Source organism: Moschus berezovskii, chromosome 8 (genome assembly GCF_049115385.1).
Source record: "Moschus berezovskii isolate FMDL1 chromosome 8, NW_MosBer_1.0, whole genome shotgun sequence".
In the NCBI taxonomy this organism is placed as follows: Eukaryota; Metazoa; Chordata; class Mammalia; order Artiodactyla; family Moschidae; genus Moschus; species Moschus berezovskii.
The window spans coordinates 101,916,774-101,931,949 of record NC_142467.1 but is presented as its reverse complement, the minus strand read 5'-3'; the positions used below and the strand labels follow the sequence as shown (position 1 = coordinate 101,931,949).

Here is a 15,176-nt window from a genome sequence, read left to right as displayed (position 1 = left end):
TGGCCTAGGGGGAATGCTTCCGGGTAGGAATTAGGTGACCCCGGCTGCCGCTGGAACTTGCGGTGACAGCAGCCATGGGGGCTCACCTGGCCCGGAGATACCTGGGCGATGCATCGGTGGAGCCCGATCCCCTGCGGATGCCCACCTTCCCGCCCGACTACGGCTTCCCCGAGCGCAAGGAACGCGGTGAGGCCCAGTGCGCAGGAGCGGCCGGCGGGAGTGGGGCACGGGTGCCGGAACCCCTGAACCTCGGAGTCCCCACTGCTGGGCTCGAGCATCGTGCGCTGTGTCTGGGTTCATTCCTGACCTCGGCCCGGAGGAATTCAGAGGACGTTCGTGACCTTGCTGGAGTGTGGAGGCATTGCAGGCAGAGGGCACGGCTTGAACAAAAAGCCGGGGGGGCAAGAGAGCAGTGATGCGGGGCTAAATTGAGGCGATCGAACCTGGGCTTAGTCCTGGAGTAAGTGGGGAGCCATGGGAGAGTTTATCATGGAAGAGATGTGCTCACTGCGCCTCTGGGTAGATGTCACTGCTCTTTTTAGGTGTGCCCGGGAAAACACAAGTCGGGGGTGGATGGCTCACGCCGCACAAACTGTCCTGCACTTTGCCTTTTTTTATGAGTTAATATCACAGGCATATCGAGCGCCAATCCTGGACCAAGCCAGTTTGGGCACCGAATATACAGCAGACACTGACTAAAAAGAACTCACTGTCCTGTAGGGGGGACCGTGGAACCTGGCGGGTCTTCATGACGGTTCCTGGGAGTATCAAGGCGGGCTTCCAGGGGGCTGTGACTGGAAGCGAGACCTGAGGGGGTTACGAAGGAGCTGACCACACCGAGACTAAGGAGAGGGGCTCTCCCCTTAGGGCTTCGTGCTTCTAAGCTGAGGAGCCACGCGACCAGATTTGTTTTGTCAAAAGGTCACGTTGTTGGCCGCCTGGTGGGCGATGACTTGAAGACAGGGAGACCCCTGAGGGAACGGGGGTGGTGCTTTAGGACAACGTTGAAGGGTTCACTCCTGTAGCGTCTCGATTCCTGGTAGTTCCTTCAGCCCCACCGGAACCTGTAGTCCCTCAGTACGCCCACGTCCATGTCAGTTTTTCCCACTGCTCCATACACCCTTCTTTCCCTTAATGTTTTGCAAACACTCAGAGCCGCCCCCACCCTGCCCCCTCTCTCTGGCTTAACAAGAGCCCTGGTTAAGGCCAGCTCTCCTTGGCTTCTGTCCCTGTGCAGCTGAACATCATGGGAGAAAAACAGCCTCCCTGACTGGTCTCCTGATTGCTCCCCAACTTGTCCCCTCATGCTACTGGTTTTCCTGTCACATTCCCTGGCCCTTTGCTCTCTCTTGCCCCCGACCCCCTCGACCACAGTGTCAGGCCATCTCTCAGACTCCAGCATCTCCTTTCAGCTTGTCACTTGGCATCCTCTTAAGAAGAGATGCAGGGACTTCTATGACATGCTGGCAGTTAAGACTCTGCACTTCTAATGCAGGGAACAAGGGTTCAATCCCTGGTTGGGGAACTAAGATCCCACATGCCACAAGGCACAGCTAAAAAATTTTAAGAAAACAGATGCAGCCAAAACTCTCTTGGGCTCCCTTCATCCCTGCTTCCTGCTGGACTCCACCTTCTCTCCCGTTAACTTGATCTGCCCCAGCTTCAGCTAACCTCTGCTCCAGTTGAACCCTCTGATGCCCCTCACCCCATCCTCTCACCCATGCAAGCACTGTCCCAACCAGTCTCTTCTCATTGAACATGGTTTTCCCATCAGCGTGCAAATACACTGTTATTTCTGCTGTTTTTAATATTCTCCTGCCGCACCTCCCCATCCAGCTGTGTCCCCCCACTTCACGGACAGGGCTCTGCCTGACAGAGTGGTCAGGCTTCCTCCCCACCCCCACTCTGCTGTGTTGCAAAACCCCATTGTCAGATTCTTAGTTTTAACTCCATTACAGCGGCAGCAGACACAGCCCTTCCCAGGGGTTCCTCTTCACATGGTTCCAAGACCCAGCAACTGCCCCCAGCTCCCTGCCGTGTGAATGCCCAGTGGAAATCCACACTGCCTTCTGTCTCCACTCACCCCTCCCTGAGGGTCTCTGCTCATCCCTTGCTTTCAAAGGGCTTTTGTGAGCCAAGGCTGGAGTTTTTGCTTTGTCTTTAATTAGAGGATAATTGCCTTGCAGTGTTGGTTTCTGCTGTACAATGTGAATCAGCCATAAGCATACCTATGTCCAGGCTACCCAGGTGGCACTGGTGGTAAAGAACCTGCCTGCCAATGCTGGAGACATGAGAGAAATGGGTTATTCCCAATCCCTGGGAAGATCCCCTGGAAGAGGGCATGGCAACCCACTCCGGTATTCTTGCATGGAGAATCTCACGGACAGGGGAGTCCATGGGGTCACAGTCAGACACGACCAAGCGTGCATGCACACGTGCAAACTGAGCACTGCCAAGCATCTTACAACATTTCGCTCCACCTGTTTGTTCAGTGTCTCCCTCCCCGAGCAGGGATCCATTCTTGCGTAGCATGTTCCCCTGTGGGTCCCCAGCGCCTAGCACAGTGGGTGCTCCAGAAATTCTGGCTGCTGACCGATTATGCCGAAGCATCTGGTATGAATGGCAACACATTGACATGGAAACCGTCAAGGGCTGCAGATGGACGCGAAGCCTGGGGCTCAGACGAGTTGAGGGTGGAGGGCCCAAGTTGGGGTCTAGGTTACAGATTGGAGACCAAAGCCATGAATTAGAATGAGCAGAGAGCTCTTAGCAGGAACCATCAGAAGCCAGCGCTTCAGGTTTGGGCAGAAAATGTATGGACTGCCATAGAGATGGGAGGCAACCTGGGGAGGGTATGGTGGAGATGAGGGCCACGGGAAAAGAATGTTCGAGAAAGAAGCAAGCAAGAGGCTGAGGAAGCACGGTGCCCTGGGGTCCCAAGTGGCTCTGGAAAGAGCCATCGTGTGGGCATTGCTGGGGTGGAGTGTGGGCGCTGGTGGGTTGCAGACCCTGGGCCAGAGTGAGACAGAAACTGAGCTGGGAAGCAGAGTGGAGTGGATTGTAGGTAAGCAGTGGACACTTTGTGATGCTACTTGTGAGGACCTTCTGGGACAAGGAAGATGCTAGTGTAAGCTAGGAGAGTGAGTCCCTTGATGCAGCAAGGCTGGTCCTGAGCGCCCCCTGCCAGAGGGCGTGGAGCTCAGGACCACCAGCACAGCGGGCACAGGCTGGGGTGTGCGCCCACCGTTTCTTAGGGCCCCAAACCAGCCCCAGTTGAATGAAGGTGATTTCATCCGGCTCAGGTTTTCTGGGTGGGTTGGGCAGCAGGACCTGAGGGTTATTAGTTCAGCTCTCCAAGAGGCAGGCACTTGAGCACTTTACATGTAGTTGCCCAGCTCACTTCGGAGCTGAGTCTGTGCAGTAGGGGAAGAAGCTGAGGCTCTGAGAAGTTACAGCTCCAACAAGGGCAGAGCTGGGATTCAAGTCCCAAAGGCAGCCTGCCTGCCCCCTTCCCTACACACACACACCGGGTTGTGCCCAGCAGAGGGGAGCACAGGCTCCGCTGGTAGGACTGTCTGCAGAGTGACCCTGGGGGGTGGAGCGGCAAGGATCTCGTGTGGGTGTTGACGGCAGGGACGGACTCTGCCCTTGCTTTTGTACAAATCAGAAGGATCCTCCCACCCTGGCTGAGCCTCCCCGGTCCCCCCTCCACCCGCAGAGATGGTGGCCACTCAGCAGGAGATGAACGACGCCCAGCTGGTGCTCCAGCAACGGGACTACTGCGCCCACTACCTCATCCAGTTTCTCAAGTGCAAGCGCGACAGCTTCCCCAATTTCCTGGCCTGCAAGCACGAGAAGCACGACTGGGATTACTGCGAGCACCTCGAGTGAGCCCCACCCCGCCCGACACTCCCCCACCCACTCCCCGCCCCGCAGGGCCCGGCCCAGGACTCCGGGGCAGAGGGCCGTGAACCCACAGTGAATGTCTAGCCAGGACCCCCTAGCAGAGAGAGGAAGCAGAGGGGCTGTTGGGTGGGCGGGCCTGGAGGAGTGCCCAGACCGGTTCCAGGTGGAAGGCCCCGTCCTTGCTCTTGGCTCAGTGGTGTCAAGGTAGGGGCGGACCCCAGACCTAAAGCACAAGCACGTGGGTCTTCCCTGCTTGGGGGCCCCCCCAGGCCCATCAGCTCCTGGGCCACAGGACGGTTGTGTCCTGACGCCCCTCCTTGTGCTCTGCCTGCAGCTATGTGAAGCGCATGAAGGAGTTCGAGCGGGAGCGGCGGCTGCTCCAGCGGAAGAAGAGACGGGAGCAGAGGGAGGCAGACATGGCCAAAGGCCTGGGGCCCGGCGAGGTGGCCCCCGAGGTGGCCCTGTAGCGAACCCGCCCACCACTCTGCACCAGTCAAGAAATAAAAGCCTCCAGGCCCCTCGGCCCAAGCTCCGCCTGCCTGTGGTGTGCTGCTCCCTGAATCAACCCCTCAAAGAAACAAGGCCGAGTCTGAGTCCAGCCGGGCAGGCAGGTTTTATTCCAGACCCTGGAGAGCAGTGGTCCCCACTCTTCCTCCAGGAGTGGGGGGCCGGACGGGAGCCGGACCTGGCTGAGCCCAGGTGTGGGGCGCCGCTGCTTAGAGCAGGAAGGGGATAATGGGCATGCGCAGGGGCGGGTAGTCCCGGAACTCCTTCAGGTAGCTGCGGTGCTTGCCTTTAGCCCAGATGGTCATCTGGGTGAAGCCCACCAGGGAGAAGAGGGCCACTGTGGGGCAGAACAGGGGCATCAGGAAGAGCGGGCTGCAGGCTGCAGGGACCGGCCGGGCCCCCGGGAAAGGAAGGGGCCGCGGGCTCACCTGGGAGACACTGGGTCATGATGGCAAAGCCGATCCAGGACCCCACCTGTGGGCAGAACGGCAAGGTGAGGGTGGGCAGGGGTGTTCTGTTGAGGCCTCGCCCACCCTCGGGGCCACCTTCTCTGAAGGGGATGGCAACCAACTCCAGTGCTGGAGAAGTCAGGAGTGAAGTGGGGGCTGCACGGTGAAGCTGCCCAGCCTGACAACCGCCCACCCTAGGCCCCCAAAAGGCCACGGTCTCCCTTAAAGTCCACGGAAGTTCAAACTGCAAAAGCAGCTACCGAGCCAGGCACCGCGCCCCCCCACCAAAGCTGGCCCTCCCCAGGGGACCCCAAGCCCAGGGCAGACCGACACCTCGTAGGTGTAGTTGGGGCAGGACACCAGCAGGAACAGCCAGGTGAAGGGGTTCTTGGTGGGGTACGGGATCTTCCTGGTCTTCGAGCCTGGGAGGACAAGGCCGGAGCAATGATCCCCCCGGGGCACCCTGCTCCGGTGGCCACACACCCTGCCCAGTGCCGGCGACTCACCGGCCGGCCGCAGGTCCCGCAGAGCCATGTGGATGGAGAAGTTGCCGAGCTGGCAAATCTGTCCAGAGAGGCCAGGTCAGCTCAGAGCCGCCCCCGCCCCGACTCCCACAACTCCGCTGTCCATCCTGGCCTGCTTACCACAAAGATGGCGAGCGCCAGTTTAACCTGCTGAGCTCCATAGGCTGCAGAGGAAGCAGAGAGGAGAGGCCGTAAGGCAGAGCCTGGGGGCAGGGGTTCACGGGGGAGCAGGGCCCCGGCCACTTACTGGGCGGCGTGTAGAGAGGGTGGTTGATGTAATAGGCCATCCACGCAGCGAAGCCCCAGTAGTAGGTGCAGTTCTGAAAGAGGGGCGGGGCCCAGGTGAGGGGCGCCAGGCAGGGCGGGGCAAAGGGCCCGGGGCCGATGGGCAGCGGGGCGCTCACCTTGAAAATGTTTCGCAAGGGCATGGTGCCGTGGGAGAAGCGGTGCACGAAGAGCGTCTCCAGCAGGCGCTTGATGTAGTGAAATGAGTGGCAGATGCAGGCGAGGCTGGGGGCGGGGAGCCAGCTCAGCGGGGGCGGGTCCGGCGGGCCCCCCCACCCCACACCTCCTCCCAGCTGGCCCCACTCACTGCACCACCGTGTGCCGACTGGATGTGAAGTCGTATTTGTGGCCGTAGATGAAGGGCACCCGGAAGTAGAAGAGCAGGTAGATGAAGAGGGGCCCAGCGTACTCTGTCAGGAAGACCTGGGGGGGAGGGGGAGTCACCCTGGGGGCAGCGGGGAGGCGAGACTGCCAGCGGAGGCGGGCTCGGCACTCACCGTCACCCAGCTGATCTGGGCCCCCAGGTCCCGGAAGTAGAGTGTGGCCGTGGTGCCCACGGGCAGCTTCTGCAGGACATCCTCATCCTTCAGGGACTTGCCCTCTGAGGAGAGTTGGGCCAGGGCTCAGGGGCTGCTGGGCCTTCGCCCACGGCCGCCCGGGAGCCCAGGGGCAGCCCCACAGACAACTGTACTCACTGGGGTCCAGGCGGAGGGACTGCCTGGCGGGGTACCACTGTGGGTCTGTAGGGAGAGTGGGGTGTCATGGCACACGGTCTGGTGGGCTCCTCTGGGCCCGGGTGTGGCTCCGGGACACGGACCGGAAGAGCGGGATGTTGTCCTTCCGGAAGCCCTGCAAGGGCGTTCCTGCAGGTGGCCACACGGGGGCGGCGGCCCCAGGCCAGCCCCGAGAGGCTTGGGCCACAGCAGGGGCATCTCTGCAGGCCCTTGAGGGAGAGGCAGGCAGGATGGGGTCCCACCTAGAGGCCCCTGCCCAGAGGGGTCACAGGGGGTCGTGTGGTTGGGCCCTGGACTTACGGGTCTTGGTGAAAAGGTTCTTGATCTCGGCAATGGTGGCTTGGGGCTCCACCTGGGGGAAGCACAGGCCGGGGACAAGTCAGCCGTGGCAGGGAGTTTGGAGGGCCAGGGGCCCAGGATCTCTCTTGGTGAGGTGGGATGGACTGGGGTCCTAGGCAACTGCTATGGGAGGGGGAGGGTTGGAGACCAGGCCCCCCAGCCCATCCAGCCAACACCACAGCCATGGGCCGGAAGGCCATTTTAAGCAGGCAGCCAGGACGCCTCTGGACCAGCTGGGAGATGGTGTGAGCGGGGAAGCCAAGCCTGCTGCACCCCTCCTCCGCACCCCACCCACAGCGCCTCCCTGAGTGGAGGTCCTCAGTCTGTTCCAGACCTCCCTGGGATGGGACCACCCCCTCCCCTGGCCTGGCCTCAGAAGGGGGCAGGTCTCAGGACCCCACCTCCCTCCCAGGCCCCAGAGGCCTGCACGGTCCACTGAAGCTGCGCGACCTCCTCATGCACCATGAGGCCAGCTCCGGACCACACCCAGGGAACAGGGCACTCTGCCCCAAGGGGCCAGGCGGCAGGGGCAGGCCCAGGGACACACCCGTCCTGCACACCCTGAAGGGCAGGGGGTGGGTGTCAGGACACAGGTGGTGGGGCATATCCATCTCCCCGGGGGCCAAGAGCCCAGGAAAGGAGGGGTCCCAGGCCCAGCACCCTAGGGACCATGAAGCTGGCGCCACGGCCGGTCCTACCTTGTCCAGGAAACACAGCTTCTCCCGGGTCTTGGCGTCCAGAATCTCCACCTCAAAGAAGAGAACAGCCTTTTTAGGTTTCTTGGTCGCTTTGGGGGGTGCAGGCCGGGGGAGGCCGTTGAGGCCAAAGCCAGGGCCAAGGCCCTGGCTGCTGTCCCGGGCCACCAGGCTCACGCTCAGGTCCATGCCGCCCCACTGTGCCCGCAGCGGCCAGAGTCCCCAGCTGCCGGCCGTCAGCCCCCACCACAGACCTCCCCACGCGAGGCGCTCTGGGCCAGGCCGGCGCGATCAAATTCTGCCGCGGTGCTGGAAAGAAGCCTGTGCCTGCCCTGGCACTGCCAGCTTCTGTGCAGATGTAACCTGAGTGGCCCAGCAGCCACAGCCCAGCTAAATATAAAACTGCCCCACACGGAGTCCCCCAGGAACCACGCCGCAGACCTCCTGGGGAGGGGGGACCTGGGGGCAGCCCCCCCCCAAGCCTGGGGGCTCCGACTGTAAGGCTTTCCCGTGGACATGGACCGCCAACAGCACAGTGGGAAGGGAGATGCCCAGGACAGGCACGGAGGCAGCTCCCAGCCCAGTGCAGAGCAAGGGCCAGTCCAACCAGGAGGAGGGGGAGAGGTCAGCAGGCAGCGCAGGGCCCAGCGCAGCCTTCAGAGCTCCCTGGGCTTGGAGAAATCCCAGCTATTCTGAGAATCCGTGAGATAGATCATCCATTTCCCCTTCTGAGCTGCAAGGGACACTCTGGATTAGTTTCCTTGTGCGTTCGTGTTCCCAAGGAAGGTGACAGATTCCGGGGTTCCCAGTGCAGAGAGCCTGCTCTAAGTGTGGAAAGGGTCTGGAAACTGAGAAGCTGCCAGCAAGCACCCCCAGCCAATCCTGAGACCTTGGCCCGCACCTCCCTGGCCCCCCTCTCCACCTACTTCCCATTAGATCCACCCAGGCCTTGTTCAAGGCCACCACCAGGGCAGTCCTTCCACCATGTCAGCCCCACACAGCATCTTTGTCCAGGCTCTGAGCCCCCAGAGCCCAGAGCAGACAGCCTGGGCACCCCTCTAGTCTCTGAGCCCCAGTCAGGGACGCACGGGAGCGATGCTGGGAGGGGCAGGGCTCCGAGGGGGCTCTGCCCCACCCACCCTAAGCAGGCAGGAGAAGGCATGCCAGCCAGGAGGGGAAGCTACCAACTTCGGGGAGCTGGAGTGAGGCCTAGCGGCCCCAGCCCATCCTGAAAGGTCTGAGGGCCCCAGGGCAGGGCTTGATGCTGATCTTTGCAGACACGGGATGCGGCAGCAGGACTGGATCTGACCCCAAGTCGGCCTTCCAACCTAGTAGGCCCTCATCAGAGGCAGCATGGAGAAAAGGAGCAGGACCTGGAACCCAGGGCAGAGCCCTGGACAAGGGTCTCTGAGGGCACACCCGCCCACCCAGGGACCCCTCCCAGGGCAAGGGTTCCTCTGACACCCCCCACTACCAGCAGGAGAGGCAGGGACATGGCAGGCGGCACGCAGGACTGATTCCAGGCTTCTCTCTCAGCCCCAGCCTGGGGGCAGGTAGGAAGGGGTGTGCCCTCAGGGGCTGGAGTGGTGCCTGACAGACCAGACATACCCCAAAACCTCAGGATGTGAGGAGACCCCGAGGGCCTGCAAAGAGGGAAAGGGGATGGGCCTGGGTTCAGATCCTGGCTCCCCGCGCCAGCCAGGGGTGGCTGTAGGCCTGTGTCCATCCATGCTCCACCTGTCCCTCGTCACGGACCGAGGGCAGGAGAGTCCAAAGCCCAAGAAGTGCTGGACAACGTTCTTGTTACCATGCTAGAGCAGGAGCCTGCCATCACCTGGGGCAGGTTACTGAATGCCTCGGAGTCACACCGATGACACAGGCTGAAGGGCCAGGAGGAGGGCACTGGTTGTACCGCCAAGCATCTAGCCCCACCCAGGGGACTCCCAGGAGAGGGGAGGGGCACAGGCGAAATGTGCCAGAAAGGGCAATGACAGCAGGTCCCGGCTGGCGGAGGCCCTGCGGCCCCGTGGCTGCAGGCATATTAATAGTTGCCGGCCCCGGTGGGTAGCGTCCACTGTCTTCGGGACCCGTGTGGTCTGCGGGATGGAGGGACCGCATCCACTGGGAGAGCAGGCCTCCGAGTTCCTGCTGAGCCACTCAACAGCTTAAAATACAGCCAGCCCCTCTCCCGCCGGCCAGCTGCTGGGGGCGGGGGGGCGGAAATCCTACCCTCTCCCCCAACCCGGGCACCGGACCAGAACCCGGGAGGAGACAGTGGGCCATCGGAGCCCCGACTGGCTGCTGGGAAAGGAAGTGGGGCAGCAGGTGGGGGCGGCAGGGACAGGGGCCACCCCTCCCCGCGGCCGCCGCTGCAGCTGCCACCACCACTGCCACCGCCGCGGCCGCACCCAGGCTGCAAGGAGCAGCGGCGCCCTCGCGGAGGTAAGCCCGCCCGGGGGGCAGCACGCAAAGCCCCGGCCTGCTGGGGAGGGGGCAGCCCCAGCTCAGGGCCACTGTGGCTGGTTGGGTCCTCCTTTCTCATGTCCTGTCCCCAAACCTCCACCCCAGAGAGGTCTGCAAGGCTCTGGGAGGCCGGGCGGCGGGGGTACCTACTTTGCAACTGTCTGTGCCACTCCAGTACTCTTGCCTAGAAAATCCCATGGATAGAGGAGCCTGGTAGGCTGCAGTCCGTGGGGTTGCTAAGGGTCGGACACGACTGAGCGACTTCACTTTCACTTTTCACTTTCACACATTGGAGACGGAAATGGCAACCCACTCCAGTGTTCTTGCCTGGAGAATCCCAGGGATGGGGGAGCCTGGTGGGCTTCCGTCTATGGGGTTGCACAGAGTCGGACACGACTGAAGTGACTTAGCAGTGCCTCTAAAATTACTTCAAGAAAGGTAAATTTTTGAAGTTTAAAAGCCAGGTAGGAGAATATACATAAATACATACATATATATATATGTATGCCAGGTGAAAAAAGGCAGACACAAAGGGGTCACCTGTTCCTGTGAAATGTCCAGAACAGGTAAATGGAAGCAGACACACAACAGAATGGTAGCTGCTAGGGACTAGAGAGGGGAAGGGGAATGTCAGCTAATGGGGACCTGTCTCCTGGGGCGACGAGAAAGCTGTGGAATGAGACAGAGGCTGTGAATGTGCTGAATGCTGCTGAGCCACTTACTTTTTAACGGTTAACTGCATGTTACGTGAAATTCACCTCAATAAAGTAGTTGTTTTTTTTTTCTGGGGGGTGTGGGCATCCAAACCAGTTCCAATTACCCGGAAAAAGAAAAGGTAAGAAGCAAGGAGCAGCAAAGGCTCCTCACTACCCCACCCCACCCAGACTGAGGGCCTAACTATGGGGAACCCCATCATGCACTTCCACTCTTCAGTCCCTGAGTTACCCCCCGCTGCACCCCTCCCCACCCTCTGCTCTGTGCCAAGCACGCGTTCACCCCCTTTGCTTGTCACATACACACCCCTGTGCCCGGGCCTGAAGCCAGCCTGGGTGGGGGCCCAGGACTGGGGTGAGGTGGCCCAGGCAGCTGCTGAGCAGAGAGCCTGAGCACAGAAGAGAAGACAGCAGGCTCAGGACGCCCCCTGCCAAGGGAGAAGGCAAGCAAGGGACAGGGAGGAGAGGGTGGCAGAAGTTCCTGAAGGGGGGGCATCTCCTCCTGTCGATGGAGGGAAGGGCTGGGGGGACGTGGAGCAGGGTGACAGCCTGAAGGATGAATGCAACAAAGCCTATCAGGCTGGCCTGAGTTTGGGCGCTGGTGAGGCCGGGGGTGTGGCCCCACAGCCTCGGGCACCATGACCAGACCAAGCACAAGGACAGGGCAGGAGTCTAGCCTGGGGCACAGGAGAGAGGCTCAGCGATGGCCGTCACCCAGCCTGGGAGGAGTTTTCGCTCAGGCCCCAGGATCTGGGCTCCAGCCAACAGCGACTCATGGCAGCACAAGGTCAGGGCTGGAGGGAGGGGAGGGCCAGACAAGGGGCAGGGTGCTGCCCACCCTGCAGGAGGGGTGGGCACGGGGGGAGGCCGCAGACTTGCCCCTCCCAAGGGGAGTACCCAGAGACACTGCCAGGCAGTGGGCCCCGCCATTCTCCCCGCCTTCGCGGAAATGGGCAGATGCCGCGATCAAGGCTGCCATTGTAGAAAGAGGGGCACCCACTCCCCGAGCACCCGTTTCAAGCTAGCTCGAGGGCCAGAGCTTCAGGGAGTCAAGGCTCCCAGGGTGATCCCCACGTGGCAGATGAGGAAACCAGGTTCAAGAGTAGGACAGGCTCGGGGCCTTTGCACGTGCAGCTCTCAGCACCGGCGCCGCTCTCCCCCAGACCCCACGGGGCTCTCCCTCGCCGCCTCAGCAAGGCCCCTCCCGACCATCAACTTAAAATAGTAACGCAGACATTTACCATCTGCCTCCCACTGGATGGTCAGCTCCAGAGGCGGGGACTGTCCTGTCCTCACCTAGAACACAGCCTGGGAAGAACTGTGCTCCGGAAACACCTGTGGGAGGCCCCTGCCCAAGGTCACGGAGGCAAGGCTTAAAGCCCCTTCCCCACCAGCCTCTGAGCCAAGGCCTTTCCCTCACCCCTCCGTCACCACACTTGGGGGCAGGGGAGCCTGCCCACCACGCCAGACCCCAGAGCAGAGGAGTGCACCCCAGAGCAGGAGCTGCTGCAGGGAGCTTTCCCCAGCCTCGTTCCAAGGAGGCTTCTCTGAGGCCTGCAGGCCACCGCCCAGCTCCCGTGACCCTGCGGGGCCCAGCATTCTGGCAGCCAGACCCTCCTCACAGGCGCTGGGGCACCACTGACTGAAGGAAAGGGTCAGCAATGAGCCTGCTCTGGCTCCAAGGGAACCCTCCATTTTTCTTCACCAGCATCCCCAACACAGAAGGGGCTCCCCACTGACAGGCCCCACACACCCTGCCTGCAAGTAGCACCACAGGCTCAGCAGCCCCTCACAAGGAGGCACTGAGGTCAAAAAAGACTCACCTATTTTCAGGCTGTGTGGCGCTGGGCAAGTTACCCAACCTCTCTGAGCCTCCATTTTCTCAGCTACAGAGTGTGCTGCCCTCACCTGCCATCTCACAGGGTTACTCTAAGACTTAAAGATAATCACCACCACCATTCTAGTCTGTATGTGCGGGGGGGGGGGGGGGGGCAGGAACAGAGAACAGTGGCAAACTTTATACCAAGAGATGAGGGGAAAACAGAGAATGGGGGGTCAGGAGTGGGGAGGACAGCCATTTTTAGACAGGGTGGTCAGGGAAGGCCTCCCTGAGAAAGCACACAAACATGTCCAGTCTAGAATAACTCTCACAAGAAAGTAAATGTTATCAGACCAATACTACCAAAATACAAGTGGCAGACACAGGGTGCCAGGCCTCCTCTCCAAAACCTGACGATGACCCTGAAGGGGCCCAACCACAGCAAGGTCAGAGAGGTGGTGCAAGGAGCTGGTGACATTGAGCCCGAACCCTAACAATAGCAAGACACGTGCGGATGGCGGAGGCGGGGCAGCCGCAAGCGTCCCTGCTCTAGCTCATCACTGGCACTCCGGACACAGCGGCCGCGGGGCTGCCGGGCTCTCCACTGCCCCCTTGCGGCCGCGGCCCGAAGGCTGCGCACCGCAGCCGGCGCTCCAGGTGAATGACCCAGGTACCTCCGCCCAGGGCACCATGAGATCAGGAGAATGTGCACTAACCAGCCAGGGGGCCACTCACCACCAGGGGGCCTCGGGGAGCCACTACCTCACGCTCATTCCTTCGTTCATGTATCCTTTCCTGCCTCCCCACTTCCCGCGGGCACTGCCATGACCAAAACCGAGTCCCTGCCTTCAGAGGAGCTGCACACGTCAGGGAGGCGGGGGCAGGGGACAGGGAGACAGATGATCAATAGTGGCATGTTACGTGGTCATGTATGGATGTGAGAGTTGGACTGTGAAGAAAGCTGATCTCTGAAGAATTGATGCTTTTGAACTGTGGTGCTGGAGAAGACTCTTGAGAGTCCCTTGGACTGCAAGGAGATCCAACCAGTCCATTCTAAAGGAGATCAATCCTGGGTGTTCATTGGAGGGACTGATGCTAAAGCTGAAACTGCAATACTTTGGCCACCTCATGCGACGAGTTGACTCACTAGAAAAGACTCTGATGCTGGGAAAGGTTGGGGGCGGGAGGAGAAGGGGACGACAGAGAATGAGATGGCTGGATGGCATCGCCGACTCTATGGACATGAGTTTGAGTGAACTCCGGGAGTTGGTGATGGACAGGGAGGCCTGGCGTGCTGTGATTCATGGGGTCGCAGAGAGTCGGACACGACTGAGCAACTGAACTGAACTGAACTGAACTGATAAACCAACAGTGGTGGAGAAAGAGAAAGGAGGTGGGTTGGGGGAGTCAGGAGTGGGGAGGATGGCCACTTCAGAGTTGTCAGGAGGCCTGCCAGTGGAGGTGAGGGAGCACACCATAGGGAGGGAGCACAGAGCCAAACGGACGAGCGTTCCAAGCAGAGGGAACAGCGAGTGCAAAGGCCCTGAAACTGCACCAGCATGTTAAACTCATTGCTGACGGGGGGGGGGGCGGGGGGGGGGTTTCTGCAGAAACTAACGCCTGTGGCTGGTGACTTGTTATGTAAATGATACTCATCCATATCTCCGATCAATAACAGATAACAAAAGCCCTATTAATATGTCCCTGACCAATATAACGCGACAAGCAGCAGACCCGGTGTGGCAGGAGCAGAGTGTGGAGGGGGAGAGCAGGAAGGCACAAATGGGGAGTGAGGGGGCTGATCACAGCAGGGGAGGGAAGGCGCAGGGACTGTGGGCCACAGGAGGGACTCTGGCTATTACTGAGGGAGCTGGGAGCCACGGAGGGTTCTTGAGCAGGGGAGGGGTGTGACCTGATTCAGTTGTTCAAAGGCACCCCCTGCAAAGTGGGAGACCAGGGTGGAGGCACTGATGGGGGCAGGAGCAGGGAGGTGACCATGAGGGAGTAAGAAGTGGACAGGCCGCAAAGACGGAAGTGACTAGATGTGCTGAGGGTCTGGGTGTGGCGCTGAGAGGGGAGGGACTCTGAGGATCTGACCTGGGCCTCAGAAGGGAGAAGCACCAAGCAGGAGGGTGGCAGGAAGGGGAGGCAGCACCTAAGCCCGGGCTGGACGAGTCTGCAACTGCTGCTTTACCCCGTGGGAGCTGCCACACAGGGCGGGGCACACAGGGCCCAGGCGCCCATGCCCAAGAGGGCTCCCAAGCCTGAAGCCGGGCCCCACTCAAGTTTCCATTTCCCCATTTTCATAAACACAGCCAGGCCCAGTGTTCCTCTGGCCCCTCCCAGATGTAAACAAGACCTGGGGGCCCCAGGGCAGTCTACATCCCAGGCCCAGGCCTGAAAGTCAGCATGGAATCCAGGTCACCCTCATCACCGCCCAGTTCCGTGTGTCCTACAAGGCAACCCTCCCGACAGGAGTGGGTAAGAACTGCAGCTGCTACCCAGACACCTCTCCTCCTCACCCCCCTTTATAGTCCCCAGGGCAGCCGAAGGAGCAGGCGCCATTAACTCCATCTCAAGATGGGGAAGCTGAGTTCCGAGGGGTGCTCCCAGCTCATGCAGCAGTAAACTGACCCCAGACTGCCCACCACACAGACTTCTGGAGCTGTGCCCCCAGCAGGCACGTGCCCTGGAGAGACCCCCAGGCAGCAATGGCACAGGTCCTGTCTAGAGCAGGCTCTC

The 15,176-nt window shown here is 60.9% G+C and overlaps 2 protein-coding genes and 1 long non-coding RNA gene across 5 annotated transcripts in view; 2 read left to right on the top strand and 1 right to left on the bottom strand.

Moving 5' to 3' along the window:
• Positions 1-4,434, top strand: NDUFB7 (NADH:ubiquinone oxidoreductase subunit B7). The gene is made up of 3 exons (XM_055429355.2): positions 1-186; positions 3,719-3,887; positions 4,241-4,434. The coding sequence occupies exons 1-3, from the start codon at positions 75-77 to the stop codon at positions 4,371-4,373; spliced, it is 414 nt and encodes a 137-aa protein (XP_055285330.1). The 5' UTR covers positions 1-74; the 3' UTR covers positions 4,374-4,434.
• Positions 4,435-4,494: 60 nt separating this feature from the next.
• TECR (trans-2,3-enoyl-CoA reductase) overlaps positions 4,495-15,176 on the bottom strand; it is a 28,689-nt gene continuing 18,007 nt past the window's right edge. The window contains exons 1-13 of one of the 3 annotated variants that reach the window (XM_055429351.2): positions 7,694-7,972; positions 7,443-7,493; positions 6,706-6,757; positions 6,367-6,411; positions 6,169-6,272; positions 5,979-6,094; positions 5,791-5,896; positions 5,634-5,706; positions 5,507-5,550; positions 5,369-5,426; positions 5,196-5,284; positions 4,842-4,887; positions 4,495-4,750 (exon numbers count right to left, since the gene is read on the bottom strand). In XM_055429351.2, coding sequence (XP_055285326.1) covers positions 4,623-4,750; positions 4,842-4,887; positions 5,196-5,284; positions 5,369-5,426; positions 5,507-5,550; positions 5,634-5,706; positions 5,791-5,896; positions 5,979-6,094; positions 6,169-6,272; positions 6,367-6,411; positions 6,706-6,757; positions 7,443-7,493; positions 7,694-7,957 — 1,176 coding nt within the window. In that variant the 5' untranslated portion in view covers positions 7,958-7,972 and the 3' untranslated portion in view covers positions 4,495-4,622. The other 2 variants (XM_055429354.2, XM_055429352.2) reach the window with 2 other exon arrangements.
• LOC129558311 (uncharacterized) overlaps positions 9,137-15,176 on the top strand; it is a 28,264-nt gene continuing 22,224 nt past the window's right edge. Inside the window, exon 1 of the long non-coding RNA XR_008686397.2 lies at positions 9,137-9,881. This is a non-coding gene — a long non-coding RNA (uncharacterized LOC129558311). The remainder of the gene's footprint in view (positions 9,882-15,176) is intronic.